General features: G+C 35.1%; 1 protein-coding gene across 4 annotated transcripts in view; it reads right to left on the minus strand.

The window, feature by feature from the left end:
- The window catches only part of TRAPPC13 (trafficking protein particle complex subunit 13), a 41,234-nt gene that overhangs the window by 1,566 nt on the left and 24,968 nt on the right, over nucleotides 1–14,700 (minus strand). The window contains exons 6-12 of one of the 4 annotated variants that reach the window (XM_007973936.3): nucleotides 13,705–13,777; nucleotides 12,046–12,090; nucleotides 8,947–8,964; nucleotides 6,137–6,270; nucleotides 3,761–3,959; nucleotides 2,516–2,616; nucleotides 290–437 (exon numbers count right to left, since the gene is read on the minus strand). In XM_007973936.3, the coding sequence (XP_007972127.3) occupies nucleotides 290–437; nucleotides 2,516–2,616; nucleotides 3,761–3,959; nucleotides 6,137–6,270; nucleotides 8,947–8,964; nucleotides 12,046–12,090; nucleotides 13,705–13,777 (718 nt within the window). Of the gene's footprint in view, nucleotides 1–289; nucleotides 441–2,515; nucleotides 2,617–3,760; nucleotides 3,960–6,136; nucleotides 6,271–8,946; nucleotides 8,965–12,045; nucleotides 12,091–13,704; nucleotides 13,778–14,700 lie in introns of all 4 variants that reach the window. The other 3 variants (XM_007973933.3, XM_007973938.3, XM_007973937.3) reach the window with 3 other exon arrangements.

Here is a 14,700-nt window from a genome sequence, read left to right on the forward strand (position 1 = left end):
TTGAAAGAGAGAGAGAAAGATGAGTCTAACTTTTCATCCATTCAGAGGAAATATGATTATCACAAATGACTTTTGAAACAAAGACAGACTTCAATTTTACACTGCTTGCACTTTATTTTGTACAGACATTTCATTAATTATTACTCAATTTTGAGGTGCAAACCTTCTGAATATAGCTTTCATTTTGGACCAAACAATTTGTTATAGCAATAAATAATGATGCATTGAAAAACCAATTTTTGTAAGTTAACAGCCCCCAAATATTGGAATTTTTGAAAAGACAGCATACTTGCAGTCCCTGTACTGAAGAAAGCAGAGTAAGGGCAAGAGAGAGCGAAGAACTTGGATGCAGCTTTCCCAGCTGTCTTCCTGAAATTCCACACCAGTGGATGGAATTGGTATTGCACATTTCCAAAACCAGATCCATAGTCCTTTCACTGCTGGAGGAATCAGAATAATAGGAATAAATCTTGTTCATTTCACAAAGAGGTACTGCGATATTTCTACTATTGACAGTAAACTTGTTTTCTCCATATCGAGGAGAATAAAAACCAGAAAGAGAAAAGCTATTACAACATTTATATGTCACCTAAGATAGAATCAGGAAGATGAAAGGAAGTCACATCTTCTAGCACTTAATTAAAATGGCCTCAGACTAGTCTGCCTGTCTGATGTTGACCTTCTGGTTCTATTACTCAACACTGGCCTCCAGGTCCTGATCTGGTGCTGCCATTTTTCTGGGAGACTTCCACACATTTGTGACTAATCTTGTTGCCATATATTCTATTTCTGTTAGGTACTCTACAGGAAAAGAAGAAAACAACTGATTCTGGTCTTGTCCTTTTGATATTTAATCTATGTTACTTTACCATAACTTGGGAAACAACTGGCAGGATTCATAAGACGTAAATACTATTCAGGTTTGCTAACTGGATTATTTACCAAGAAAAGACTACTTCTGCTTATAACAGATATCACCGGTTCAGCTTAAATAAGTTAAAACAACTTTTAATGAAAGTATGCATATTGTTCTTTTTTAAATAACCAAAAGACTCATAATGAAAAATAGTCTCCTACCACCATTCATGGCTACTTACGGCTCTTTTAGCTATTTATTCTTATACTTGGCTCCAAATTTTAAATTGCTTATTTAAATTTTTTTTTTTAGACATATTGACTTTATAATATTAACTTGTATATGTCTGTATCTCCCTAACAAATATTTGAGATGGCTACTATGTGCCAGAGACCAGGGTAGATGTACTACGTGAATATTGTTAATTTCACAAAAATTCAGTAAGACTTATATATGTTATATGCATGTGTCTGTGCATCTCTCTGGTGTGTAGGGGCAGGGAATGACATTTATATAGAGAGAAAATTAAAGATATAAAAGACATGTGCTTTTTAGAAAACTTATTTCAATCACCAAAAGTTAAAGTGAACACCAAAAGAAGTTAACTTTTGAAAAAAATAACACTTGTGAGCTGGTTAATAAACTGATTTGCTGAAAAAACTTAAAAAAAAAAAAATTCCCCAACACCCTGTAACACCCTACAAGCACAGGGTCTTTGCCCTGTATTGTTTACTGAGCTCACGATGTGGCAGACACTAACGGCCATGTCCTTTCTCTTGAATAATTCACAATTGAGTGAGAAAGAGACTAATACTTATAGCAATATATGAGTGTCACTAAATACACAATATATGAGTGTAACTAAAAAAACGAAGTAAATATTTTCTATGATAGAGAAGGCATGAATACCTGTGCTTTGGAAAGTCTGGGTAGCTTCATAGAGGAAGTGGGTATTTCTGTAATTTTGAAGGATAAATATTTCCTATCTTTCTAATACAAAAAAGTCAGAATAAATATGGAATTAAAAGGATTATACATTCACACTAAGAGGGCTGAGATTCATCACTGCAATAATATCAAAATACCCCAAATAATAATACAAACCAAGTGGTAATACAAGTAAGAGCAGAGGGCATAGGACTGGAACTTAATTCTATTTTTTTCTGGTTTCAAAGCCCTGTGCTCTTTGCTTCCTGACAGTTCAGATTATGCTCTCTCTTCACTGTCAAAACCCTGTTTTCGAATCAATGATTTCCCCTTACATGAAATCCATAAGCAATGTTTGGTTTCTTAATACTGAAGATACAGCTCAAGGACAAGTATGCCTCAAAAAATCTTACTACTTCAATTCATAATATATTAATACATAAGAACCTATTAGTTCATGTTTTGGTGAAGGAAGTATAAACAATGAATACCTACCTCATAACGTGTGACACATGAACGAAACAAAATACAGAAGATGCATAATACAATAGGCCCTTAAAAATATGTAATTATACTGCTACCAGATGAAGAATTTTACAGTACTCAATATCAACATCAGAGAAGGCTATATGTTGAGGAAAACTTAAAAGGAGACAGTAACAAAAAGATTTTAAAATTCTCTTCTAGGTAGGTGAGGTAGAAAGGACATTCATCCACAAACAGTGGCATTACCTGCAGTTTGTTATTTTACAGGTAATATGAAAAGGTTCTTCAAGGTTTACGGTATCTGGTATTGCCTCCAAAGACAACCTAACGTCTCCATAACCTGGAGCCTAAGAAAACAAGCAACACAGTTAATGTATTATCTATCACAAAACCCTTCCATTTTAATGAAGGCACCACAGCAGCACATTTACTCAACAGCTGTTGAGTTTCCAAGCTGATGTTCTAAGAAAATACTTCTGATTCACTTTATTCATCCCTCATTTTAAGTTCTTTGGCAGCTACTGCCTGTGGAATAGCACGGCAGACCTGGACTGTTTTTGTTATATAAATAAGTATTCCATGTTCAGTAGAGTAAAGATGAATCTCACAGGTGAGCAGTCAGTAAAGAAATTTCAGGGACTTGAAGGGACACTTTCCAGATGCTGTGGCTTCTATGTCTGTAACTCTAAATAGGCAGTTATTGTCTAAAGAAAGAGTGGGATAATGTTGAAAGGAGCCAGGAAGAAAATCATGACTTTTTACAAGATGCACAGAGGAGGATGGACTATAACAACAGGAAGGCTTGGAACAGGCCGTGGTAGAAAAATAACTAATGGCTATATTTAAGTGGGCCCAGGGATCATCATAATCATCATCATCATCATTTTTTAAAATTACTGCCTCAAACAGTGAAAAGAAAAGTAAAATTTGGAATATATCAAAACAGGTAATATTCAGCATAAAGGGAGGAGAATCCTGTTATATATTCTTATAAGCATAAGAAAAAGAAGCCTGATAGCTATCCCTACTCTCAGAGAAGAAATTAGGTAAAATATGCAACCAATGCTTATAAGATAACTTTAGTAGAACTCACCTTTTTTAACATCTTAAAAATGGTATGAACTGAGTAGGTAAATGAAGTAAGTCCAAGAGTTTCAGGACATTGCAAAATAGAAAACCTTAATGTGTTTGGAAGTCAGAAGAGTGGGCCTGTGTTACCAAAGGAGGGACACGTGATAAAGTTATTTTAATTTCTGTTTGATAAATAACACATGTATGAAGGATAAATTAACATTTGACCATTTTTCATTCACGGCAACACCAGTTTTCTACCTATCTATCAGTGAAACTATTAATCTTTTCTTCTATAGTAGTATTAATGCCTTTTATAGTGCTCCAATTTTTTTACTGCTAGATGTAGAAAAAATTAAGTTGTTTTAACTGCCTGTCTCTCACACACCAAAACCCCAGTGAAGTTTTTTCCAAACTCACCATTCTTTGAAGTTGGCTGGTCTGTAACCTTCCCCTTTCACCTAGATTTGTTTTCCATACTATATCCAATTTTCCAATCACTGTTACTCCCTTAATGATGCCTGCTTTTTCTGCGAATTCCTTCTTTGGCTTTAGGCAGTATAAGTACTGGCGTGTATCCATTGGTTGCAAATATGCTCTTGACCCAAATGTAGACACACTGAGAGGGGTGGAGACAGAGATGGAGAAAATTCTCTAGCATCTTTTAAAAGAAAAACCATGGCTGTGATTGTTCCTTAGGATAGGAACTGGATGATGTACCCTCCAAAGATCAACAACAGAACATGTTAATGATTTCAACACAAATAAAAAGAATGTATACTGAAATGATTTATTTTTCCTTCATTTTTTTCAGTTGATATCGAAAATCTTGAGGTTCTTTATAGTAATTGGACCCTGAAAGGGGAGGCCCGGTTTTTTTTTTTTTTTTTAAATAATTTTAAGAGACAGGGTCTTGCTCTGTCACCCAGGCTGGAGTACAGTGGTTACAATCATAGCTCACTGTAACTTCTAACTTCTGGGCTCAAGGAGGTTCTTTATAATAGAATGTAATATATTACTTATAAAATTGAACATGTATCAATTAACTGAAAAGTGCAACAGAAACCAGAACCTTAAGTATCCTGTCTCTTTTCTCTAAAATTATCAAAGATAAGAGTTTAGAATAATAAGAGACATGCCATTCTAAAGTAATTTTCAAAATGAACTAAAAGATCTAGAAAAGAATGGAAAATTGGTTTCCTCAGTGAGGATGAAGGAGGCTATGAACTTTTCTGTGTGTAACCAACCTAATAATATAAAAGCAAACTTTTCATTCCTAATTAAGAAATTCAGATGCTTTCCGAAGCTATTACCTCCTTCTTCTTCTTCTTTTTTTTTTTTTTTGTTTAAAATACAGGATCTCTCTCTGTCACCAGGCTGGAGTACAGTGGTGCAATCATGGCTCACTGCAGCCTTGAACTTGTGGACTCAAGCGATTTTCCTGCCTCACTCTCCTAAGGAGCTAGGAATGCAGGAGTGTACCACCATGCCCAGCTAAATAAAAAAAATGCTAAGTTGCCCAGGCTGGTCTAGAACTCCTGGCTTCAAGCAATTCTCTGGCCTCAGCCTCCCAAAGAGTTAGGATTACAGGCATGAGCCACCACACCCAGCCTATTACTTTCTTATCTGTATTATTGTCAACCCTACATTTATTCTTCCTCTTTTAAATTAGCTATGGAAAGGCATATGTATTTCCTTTTCACAAAATATTAAATCATCTATTCCTATGTTCTTTTGATGTTGAGAGAGTATTTCTTTTTTAAACCCACATTTACCCTTACTCTTTTTAACTTCTCCACCATTCCTTCACATTCCTTCGTTTTATCATTTGCAGGATAGCAATGATATCTATTACCTCACTGGATTTTTATGAGACTTAAAAGACCAAGTGCTTTGAATAGTAAAACATGAAATGCAAAGGGCTAGGATCTTTATTTTTATGTAATGGAGGGATGAAGATGGAGCACAGGAGATTTTTTGGAAAGTGAAACTATTTTGCATAATATAGTAATGTTGGATACATGTTATATATTTGTCAAAACCTACAGTGCTTGCCTATAGTCCCAGATACTTGGATCATTTGAGTCCAGAAATTTGACTTCAGCCTGGGCAACATTAATGAGACCTGTCTCTTAAAACAAACCAAAAACCAAAAACAATAAAACATACAACAAAACGTGTGAACTCTAATGTAAATTATAGACATTAGTAATAACTGTCAGTATTGGTTCATCAATTGTAGTAAATGTACCACATTAAAACAAGATGTAGGCCCGGCACAGTGGCTCACGCCTGTAAGGCCAGTACTTTGGGAGGACAAGGCAGGCAGATCGCTTGAGGTCAGGAGCTCAAGACTAGTCTGGCCAATATGGCGAAACCCTACCCCTACTAAAAATACAAAAATTAACCAAGGGTGGTGGCATGCACCTGTAATCCCAGCTGCTTAGGAGGCTAAGGCACCAGAATTGCTTGAACCCAGGTGGTGGAGGTTACAGTGAGCCTAGGTCAAGCACTGCACTCCAGCCTGGGCCACAGAGCTGGACTCTGTCTCAAAATAAATAAATAAATAAATAAAAATAAAAATAAAATAAAAAACAAGATGTAAATAACAAGAGAAACTGTGAGGGGTGGAAGAGGGTATGTGGAAACTCTTCTTTCTGATGAATTTTTCTATGAACCTCAAATTATTTTAAAAAAAAGTCAATTAAAAAAAAAAAACCCACTCAAGAGGAATGGATGTTTAGAAAAGCATGTATCTTTCAAAACAAGGATAAAGACTTCATAATTAATATTTACCATTCTCCAGCTTGGGTGACTGAATTTAATTCTGTTACATTGTACATAATAGATGGCTCCAATGAAACTTTCTCCATAAACATAGGTGAGGTTGTCATATTCTGAATCTGGGCTTCCAGAAATACTTCATCAGTCTGAGGATATGAAAAAAATATCCACCAAAGTGTGATGGCATTTAAAATATTTATCTCAACAAAAATATCTATCTATATGAAGAAAAAATATTAACCACAAATGTGATTAGTTCATGCCTGCAAATCAAAGTCACCACAATTAATGCAAGAAAAGAAATCTTCACCCTATCATAATTAACAGGGGCAAAGTCAAGTGTTAGTCAACTGATACCTTGTCAAACAATGGATGGAGGATAACTATGTTTTGTCTTAACATCCAAAAATACTTAACTAGAATTTCATTTACAAATACCCTAATTATTTTCATTAGGCATTAAAATATCACAATGTGCTTTAGTATGATGAATATACCTATGCTCCTATAATTTCAGTATTACGTTAAACCGATTAAGTCTTCATTATAATACAGCAATATAACTTTGTCATATTGATGTCAATTTAGATAGTGTAATGACCACTAGTACTATGAATAATCTATTTTGTAATCTTGAAGGATTTAATTTTTTAAATTAAAGCAATTTGCGAGTGGTCATTAGTGATTGCTTAGTTCATTTTAAGTGTATATTGAGGGCTAAGAAAAGGATATGTGAATTATACTTCACCACCGTAGAGCTTTTAAATCAGGCAAGAGGTATTTTGTAGCCTCAGTGACAGATTTTAAAGCTGATGCTATTCAGCAACATTTGCCAGTAGGTAATTTAAATACTTAACTTTAGATAAATTAATTCCCCTAATTATGCTAAACATTATTTTATGCTATTTGGTTATTTTCCTTCATGTAATTAAAGGATAACAGACTAACTTATCTTTGAAACAAACCTACATAAAAAATGATACACTAAGGATATTCAAGAATTTTTTTCAAAATTTTCATAGTAATATGTGTACTACACATAAGTAACATAAAATCAACTATGACTAGAAAAATTTGCCACTTTAAGAGCTTTTTATTTTTTTGACATAGAGTCTCATTCTGTCACCCAGGCTGGAGCATGATGGCATGATCTTGGTACACTGCAACCTCCACCTCCCGGGTTCAAGGGATTCTCCTGCCTCAGCCTCCCGAGTAGCTGGGATTATAGGTGCGCAATATTATACTGAGCTAATTTTTGTATTTTTAGTAGAGACAGGGTTTCACCATGCTGGCCAGGCTGGTCTAGAACTCCTGACCTCAAGTGATCCACCCACCTCGGCCTCCCAAAGTGCTGGGATTACAGGCGTGAGCCACCATGTCTGGCCTATGAGCTTTTATTTTATTTTCGAGACAGAGTCTTGCTCTGTTGTCCAGAGTGGAGTGCAGTGGCAAGATCTCAGCTCACTGCAACCTCTGCCTCCCAGGTTCAAGTGATTCTCCTGCTTCAGCCTCCCCAGTAGCTGGGACTACAGGCAGTGCCACCATGCCCTCCTAATTTTGTATTTTTATTTATTTATTTTGAGACAAAGTCTCACTCTGTCACCTAGGCTGGAGTGCAGTGGTGTGATCTCAGCTCACTGCAGCCTCTGCCTCCCGAGTTGAAGTGATTCTTCTGCCTCAGCCTCTCAAGTAACTAGGATTACAGGCAAGTGCCACCACGCCTGGCTAATTTTTGTATTTTTTATAGAGATGGCGTTTCACCATGTTGGCCAGGCTGGTTGTGGACTCCTGACCTCGTGATCCGCCCGCCTCGGCCTCCCAAAGTGCTGAGATTACAGGCATGAACCACCGCGCCTGGCTGAGCTTTTTAAACACTACCACCAAGAAAATGAAAATCATTTGCAAAAATATAATGATTAAGTTATAATACAATGTACTATTATCTAAAATAAAACAGATGCTTTAGTCTTTGGGACATGTGTTGAAATGAAAATAGAAATAAAATGTTTATCAGTTTAAAAAATGTATCATTTAGTGGCATTTTCTGGTTACTTGTTCTAAAAAAGTACATATATCCCATCAATCCATTGCTTTTAAAAAAATAACCACAGACCCATATTTCAATTTAAAAACTGCAATTTTCTGCGTAAATTTAGGAAGAGCTTAGATAAAATGAAAGAAAAACAAGCAGCATAATGGAAAATCAAGTTAGTTTGAATAGTGTTAAGCAATTTGATATTTTAAAAATTAAGAGTTCAGTGCTAAGGCAGTTGATGCTATTACATATGTAATGTGATATAAGCAAATGCTGCTTATTGTAAATATAAGTTTGAAAATAAAATTTTAGCCAAGTTGGGAAAATTTGCTTTTCTTCTGTTTCATTTTGTCAAGCGGCCATCATTACCTGACCCACACTTAAAACTGAAACCACTGTGCATCTGAAAATGAATTTCGATTATACAGTCTACTTAAAGAACTGAAGGCTAGGATAATTGGGTATTTTACAGTAAGATGATGAAAATCACAAGGCCATTTTACACAAGGTAACATACTTCTTTAAAAAAAAGTCTAAAGAAGAAACACTGAAAATGAAAATTGTTTCAATATGACAATTTAACTTTTGAGCTAATTTTCCCCCACAGAGTAAGAAATTGATATAATAAAAAATACATAAAATTATATATAATCTTTCTGAAGTCACATAGGTGGTATTCACAACTAACTGTTTTTCCACTATGTTTTGTAAAGAGAGATTAATTAGGCAGAGTCAAAAAGTGGTGAGTAAGAAAAGTATAAAAATTTATAATAAAAAATCAAATTACCACAGAACTGAGGTCACTCTAATGGAAAAATAAAAAAGAATAATTAGAAAAATCAGAGTTAAATGTTAAAGAAAAAAGAATTACTTTAAAATAAAATGCATTTCTGCATTTTTAAAATTTACTAAACAAGACAGCATTAGTGAATAAGAAAGTAAACAGGAAGCAACATAAATATGACAAACCATTTTTCTAAAAAGGTGAAACTGCTAAGGTTAAATGACAATGGAATAGAGAAGAACACTATGGCTGAATACTCAAACAGTAGCAAACTGTTAAGGGCACATTTTGGAGCAAAGAGGTATATCCCATGACTTTCTAGTTCTATAATTCTTTACCAACATTTTAATTCTTCATAGATAATTTAGGATGAATATATACTATCCTCCACATTCAGAATAGATATACACCGTATACTTTCTCTTAAATTTATGTAATAATGGAATCCTTTTTTTAAGGAATATCTTGGGCAATTAGAGTTCCATTGATCACTTCAGGGAATGTGGGCTGAACCACTTCAAAAAATTAAGAATTTATTTTCTTCTTCTTAGCAGATTTCATAGTTAGCCTTTTTTTCCTTACATTATTTCTTCAACTGTTTATTAAGAGCAATCTCAAATGTCGCCTCCATCAAATGCATAGCTGGAAATCATTTTTCACCTCTCTAGGTACCCAGAACACATTACTTCACGATTTGGCTTATATGTGTGGGAGGGGCTTACATTATAGTTAACGTCATATCAGTCTCCTCTACTGGAGGCAGGTCCCTTGAGGACTGGGAAGATGTTGTTTACAGTTCTCTTCAATACCTGGCAGGTGACCAAATGTTTGAATCCTGGCTTCTAGTCTCACCAATCTTCCTGCAAGGCTTTTCTATCTTAGAAAACTATAACAGTTTTTCATGAACTTGTTTTCCTTTAGGTGATTCACATATTACAGCATTATTAGAAACAGAATCAAAAATATATATTTGAGACAGATGTGGGGCCAATAATATTAACTGTAAAAGGACTACAGCACAGAGCAATATGCATCACCTACTGATATTGCTGTGGTTTATTAACCCCTACAATCTACCTGAAATTCCTGGTTGGGGTCAACATAATCTGCCTCATGCTAGTGGCTGAACAGTATTTGTTTGTCTAATAGGTAATATTAAGTATCTTAGAGAGACCCAAAATGTTATTTGTTCACTCCTGATTTTTAAAGTGAGATCTATTTTCAAAGGTTCAGAATATTACTGAAATTATTTTGATTGAAGTTTGTTAGCAAGATTTAAAGATTATGTCAACATATAATGTTAACCGACAAAGGAAGTAAACAAAATTGTTGTGATTATAAAAATAGAATATTATATATAAGTGAATAAAGACTGTAAAAGAGTATGTATTAATAAAAAATCAATTGGTGTGGCGGAATTGTGAATTTTTATTTCTTTATGGACAGCGTGTCACTTCTATAATGTTTATAGAAAAACTAGCAATTTTAAAAATTATTCACAAATCACTCTAAATATTAGCGTTATAAAACTATTTGACAGGTATCTTAGTATACTATCAAATTTTTAATGAAGAAAACCTAAAATAGCTGAATATGTGACTCCTAGGAGACAGTTACAGAAAAAAAACCCACCTATTGCCCTATTTTAAATTAATTTTCTAATAGAATAGTTAACATTTTCCCCTCATACTATAAATGAAATCTTTTCCAGCAAAATGGTAAATTAGACTATTTAAGTCTCACCATGCTGACTAGCTATACTGTAATTAATCAACACTATGCCATTAATAACAAAAAAGAGGGAATAAATACGTATTACTCCAACTCACCTATCCCCCACAAAAGAAACATCAACTTTGTAAACATCTAGTAATCTTTTTGATGATGCTTTTCCCTCTCGTCAAATATGTATACTCTTTCCTATGTACTTGATATTCCATGTCTACTTGTAACCCTGCTTGAATGCCTTTACTGCTTTGACACTTGTCTGTTTCCAACATGCATTCCTTTCAGACTCCAATCCAGCCTTTCTTCTCTTTCATAAAGCTTCTTTAAACTATTCCAAGATCACATTCCCGAGAGCTCTTGTAACACATTTTTTCATATCATTCTCACTATATTCCATTCTAGGTAGTTTTGTTATTATATGCATTTTTTCTTTTCTCCTAATAGGTCTTTGCTGCAGGTTAGGTTCCTTACTTTGACATCTTAGAAATCCTAGAGTATAAATTTTACCGAGTAAAAATTCAGATTGTGGATGGTAAAAATAAATGTCAAATTTGCCATGTGATTGAAAATGTCTGATCATTATCTGGTTTTAGAGTAGCAGAGATATAATCTTCATTTCAAAATACTGTATTTGGATATATTTGAGTTTATCACTGGTATGAAACACATGATTTTGGGGGATAAGAGGGCTATCAAGAGATCTGATTTTTCTGCAGCTCTAGAAGCCAAGATAAAACAAAATCTTAAAAAAGAAATCCAAGCAATAAATCCTTTCTCCTATGGCAAGTTCTATTTTATATCTTTTTTTTAGGGTAAAAGATAAGGTATCTTCTATTATAAAAGTTACTTCTATTTTTGCCAAACTTGTTTTTCCCAAGGAGCTTTTAAAGCCATTACACCAAACCCAGCAACCTAATTCTGGCTGGCAAACTGACTACCCTGGAAATAATTTAATGTGCTAAGCTTCACTTGTCAATATTTTTCCATGTGAATATTAAATCTTATTTTGCAGGGTTAGATCTACTAATTCAATTTTTGTAATATCCAGGACCACATGTAAATATTCAACAGATTGCTAGTGTAACAACCACCATTAAATGGAATGAGGGGCCAATCATTTAACAAAAGGAGATGAAAGCCTTATAAAATTAACAGTGAGAATAAAAATCAAGACACATTGATTCCATGTAAGTTGAAAAAGATTATGAGACCTACAATAAAATTATTCGATTTTAACTGAAATTTATGATTTTTTCAAATAATTTACAGTCACGTTGGCAATTTGCTTCAGTATTAGAAATGTATATAAGAGATTTTTAGTCAAATAAGATCTTAATGTTTAATATGAAATCCCATTAAGCACTCAACACTCACCTCTGCATTGTAAAATTTGGTTTTCACATCCAATGGTTTGAGAACCTGGTTAAATAAAGCATATCAATCAGAAAATTGTTATCATGTGACCATTTATTTTTATTTTGTTAAAATCACATAGCGTAAATTTGTCATTTTCCAATTTTAATTGTTAAAAGACTTATCTAATAGGTATGCAATATTCTTCCAAAAGAAAAAAAGAAAAAAAAAAAAAGAATCCTAAATGCATGTTTTGAAAGGCTACCATTATTTCTTTACTGGGTGATAGTGACATTACACGGGTTTTTGCTCCATAATATTTTGTTAAACAAAACACATATATTTTATGTATTTTTCTATAGGTATATTCATAAAAACTGTTTGCAAAAAAAGCAACTGAGCTGGGCGCAGTGGCTACTCTCGTAATCCCGGCACTTTCGGAGGCCAAGGCAGGTGGATCACCTGAAGTCAGGAGTTCGAAACAAGCCTGGCCAACATGGCAAAACCCCATCTCTACTAAAAATCCAAAAATTAACTGGGCATGGTGGCGGGTGCCTGTAATCCCAGCTACTCAGGAGGCTGTGGCAGGAGAACCACTTGCACCGGGGAGGCGGAGGTTGCAGTGAGCTGAGATCGCATCATTTGCACTCCAGCCTGGGCAACGAGAGCAAAATTCCGTCTCAAAAAAAAAAACAAAACTGAATCACTTTCTATTTTCTTTCAAAAGGCATGCAAATGAATGATTCTGCAAAAGAATGGCAGATTTTTTTCCCCTGTGATTAGTATTATTTCTTCCACTTACAGAGGAATGAAAAAAAAATCATATACAGCATCATATTAAGATCTATATTTATAATAGACATATGTGGTATTCACATTTCCTCACCCTCCTACATCAATGTGTTAAGCCAGTGGTTTTTAACTATTTTTGATGGATGCTGAAAACTCTGTATTAATACAAAACTCAAAGTTCCCGTGATTCCTGGAGTCCTTGAAGGAAGCTCAGTCTACTCATTCCAAGTCAATTGTCTCTCCTTTAAATTTCTTTAGAAATTTAAATTTCTAAAATTTAGAAATTTAAATTATTTACCCTCATTTTATGTGGACTTTACACTCATTTTATCCCTTGTCTACATTGTGTGTTTTGTCAGGCCATAAAAACAAGTTATTTACTTTTTAGAGACAGAGTCTTGCTCTGTTGACCAAGCTGGAGTGCAATGGCATGATCACAACTCACTGAAGACTTGAAACCTGGGTCAAGCAATCATTCCGCCTCAGCCTCCCAAGTAGCTAGGATTACAGGCTTGTGTTACCTGTAGTCCTAGGTCATGCTGTCTGGGCTATCTTGAACTGGCCTCAAGTGATCTTCCCCACTTTGCTTCCCAAAGCACTGGGATTATAGGTGTGAGCCACTGTGCCAGACTCAGCTATTTTTTTCTTTTATTTTGAATAAACATCTTCAAGTTTCATTACAAAAACATATTGGCAATGATAATTCCTCTGCTTTTATTTACGTTAATTTAGTCTGAGTTTAGACTGCTAGTCATATGACAAATTCAAAAATATTGAGCTATTTGCTTTATTTGGATCTTGTTTTCCCTGCAGATAATCAGGAATAACTGTACACTACCAGGAAGAAAAAGGCATATAAAAACTATTTACCATTGTCATATTCAATACCTGAAATTTGAAGAATTTTCTAAAATACATTTTTTCTCCAGCCTGAGTTGTGTAACTCACAGCACACACCAAGCTGAAACAGAAAGATGTCTTAATGATTCTGAATCATTTTTAATTTTAATAGTAAATCAAACACACCTGAATTCTACTAAGAAATTAGGGAAACACATCTATGGTGTGGATGTGTGAGATTAGAGCAGGGGAAAATGTCAGAATAGATACAGACATAATTACACGAACAAGAAAGCTCTGATTAGTAAAATGAGATATAACATTTTTGGAGCACAAAATCAGAAACTTCTTGACTTTACCTGAAAGGTGAAATATATTCCAAAATAATTCTCAGAACAATCAAATATTTGAGTATATAAAGCAAGTTCATGTAAACTAGAAAAAAAATATGGATTAAAAAATTTCCAGCTGGGCATGGTGGTTCATGCCTGTAATCCTAGCAGTTTGGGAGGCCAAGGCGGGCAAGTCACTTGAGGTCAGGAGTTCGAGACCAGCCTGGCAAACATGGTGAAACCCCCTCTCTACTAAAATTACAAAAATTAGCCGGGCATGGTGGCGGGCGCCTGTAATCCCAGCTACTCGGGAGACTGACGCAGGAGAATCGCTTGAACCCGGGAGGTGGAGGTTGTGGCCAGCTCAGATTGCACCACTGCACTCCAGCCTGGGCAACAAGAGCAAAACTCCATCTCAAAAAAAAAAAAAAAAAAAAAAAAAAGGCAGGGTGCAGTGGCTCATGACTGTAATCCCAGCACTTTGGGAGGCTGAGGCAGGTGGATCACGAGGTCAGGAGACCAAGACCATCCTGGCTAACACGGTGAAACCCCGTCTCTACTAAAAATACAAAACATTAGCCGGGCATGGTGGCGGGCACCTGTAGTCCCAGCTACTCGGGAGGCTGAGGCAGGAGAATGGTGTGAACCCGGGAGGCAGAGCTTGCAGTGAGCTGAGATCACACCACTGCACTCCAGCCTGGGCGACAGAGAG

This window comes from Chlorocebus sabaeus, chromosome 4, assembly GCF_047675955.1.
Source record: "Chlorocebus sabaeus isolate Y175 chromosome 4, mChlSab1.0.hap1, whole genome shotgun sequence".
Lineage (NCBI taxonomy): Eukaryota > Metazoa > Chordata > Mammalia > Primates > Cercopithecidae > Chlorocebus > Chlorocebus sabaeus.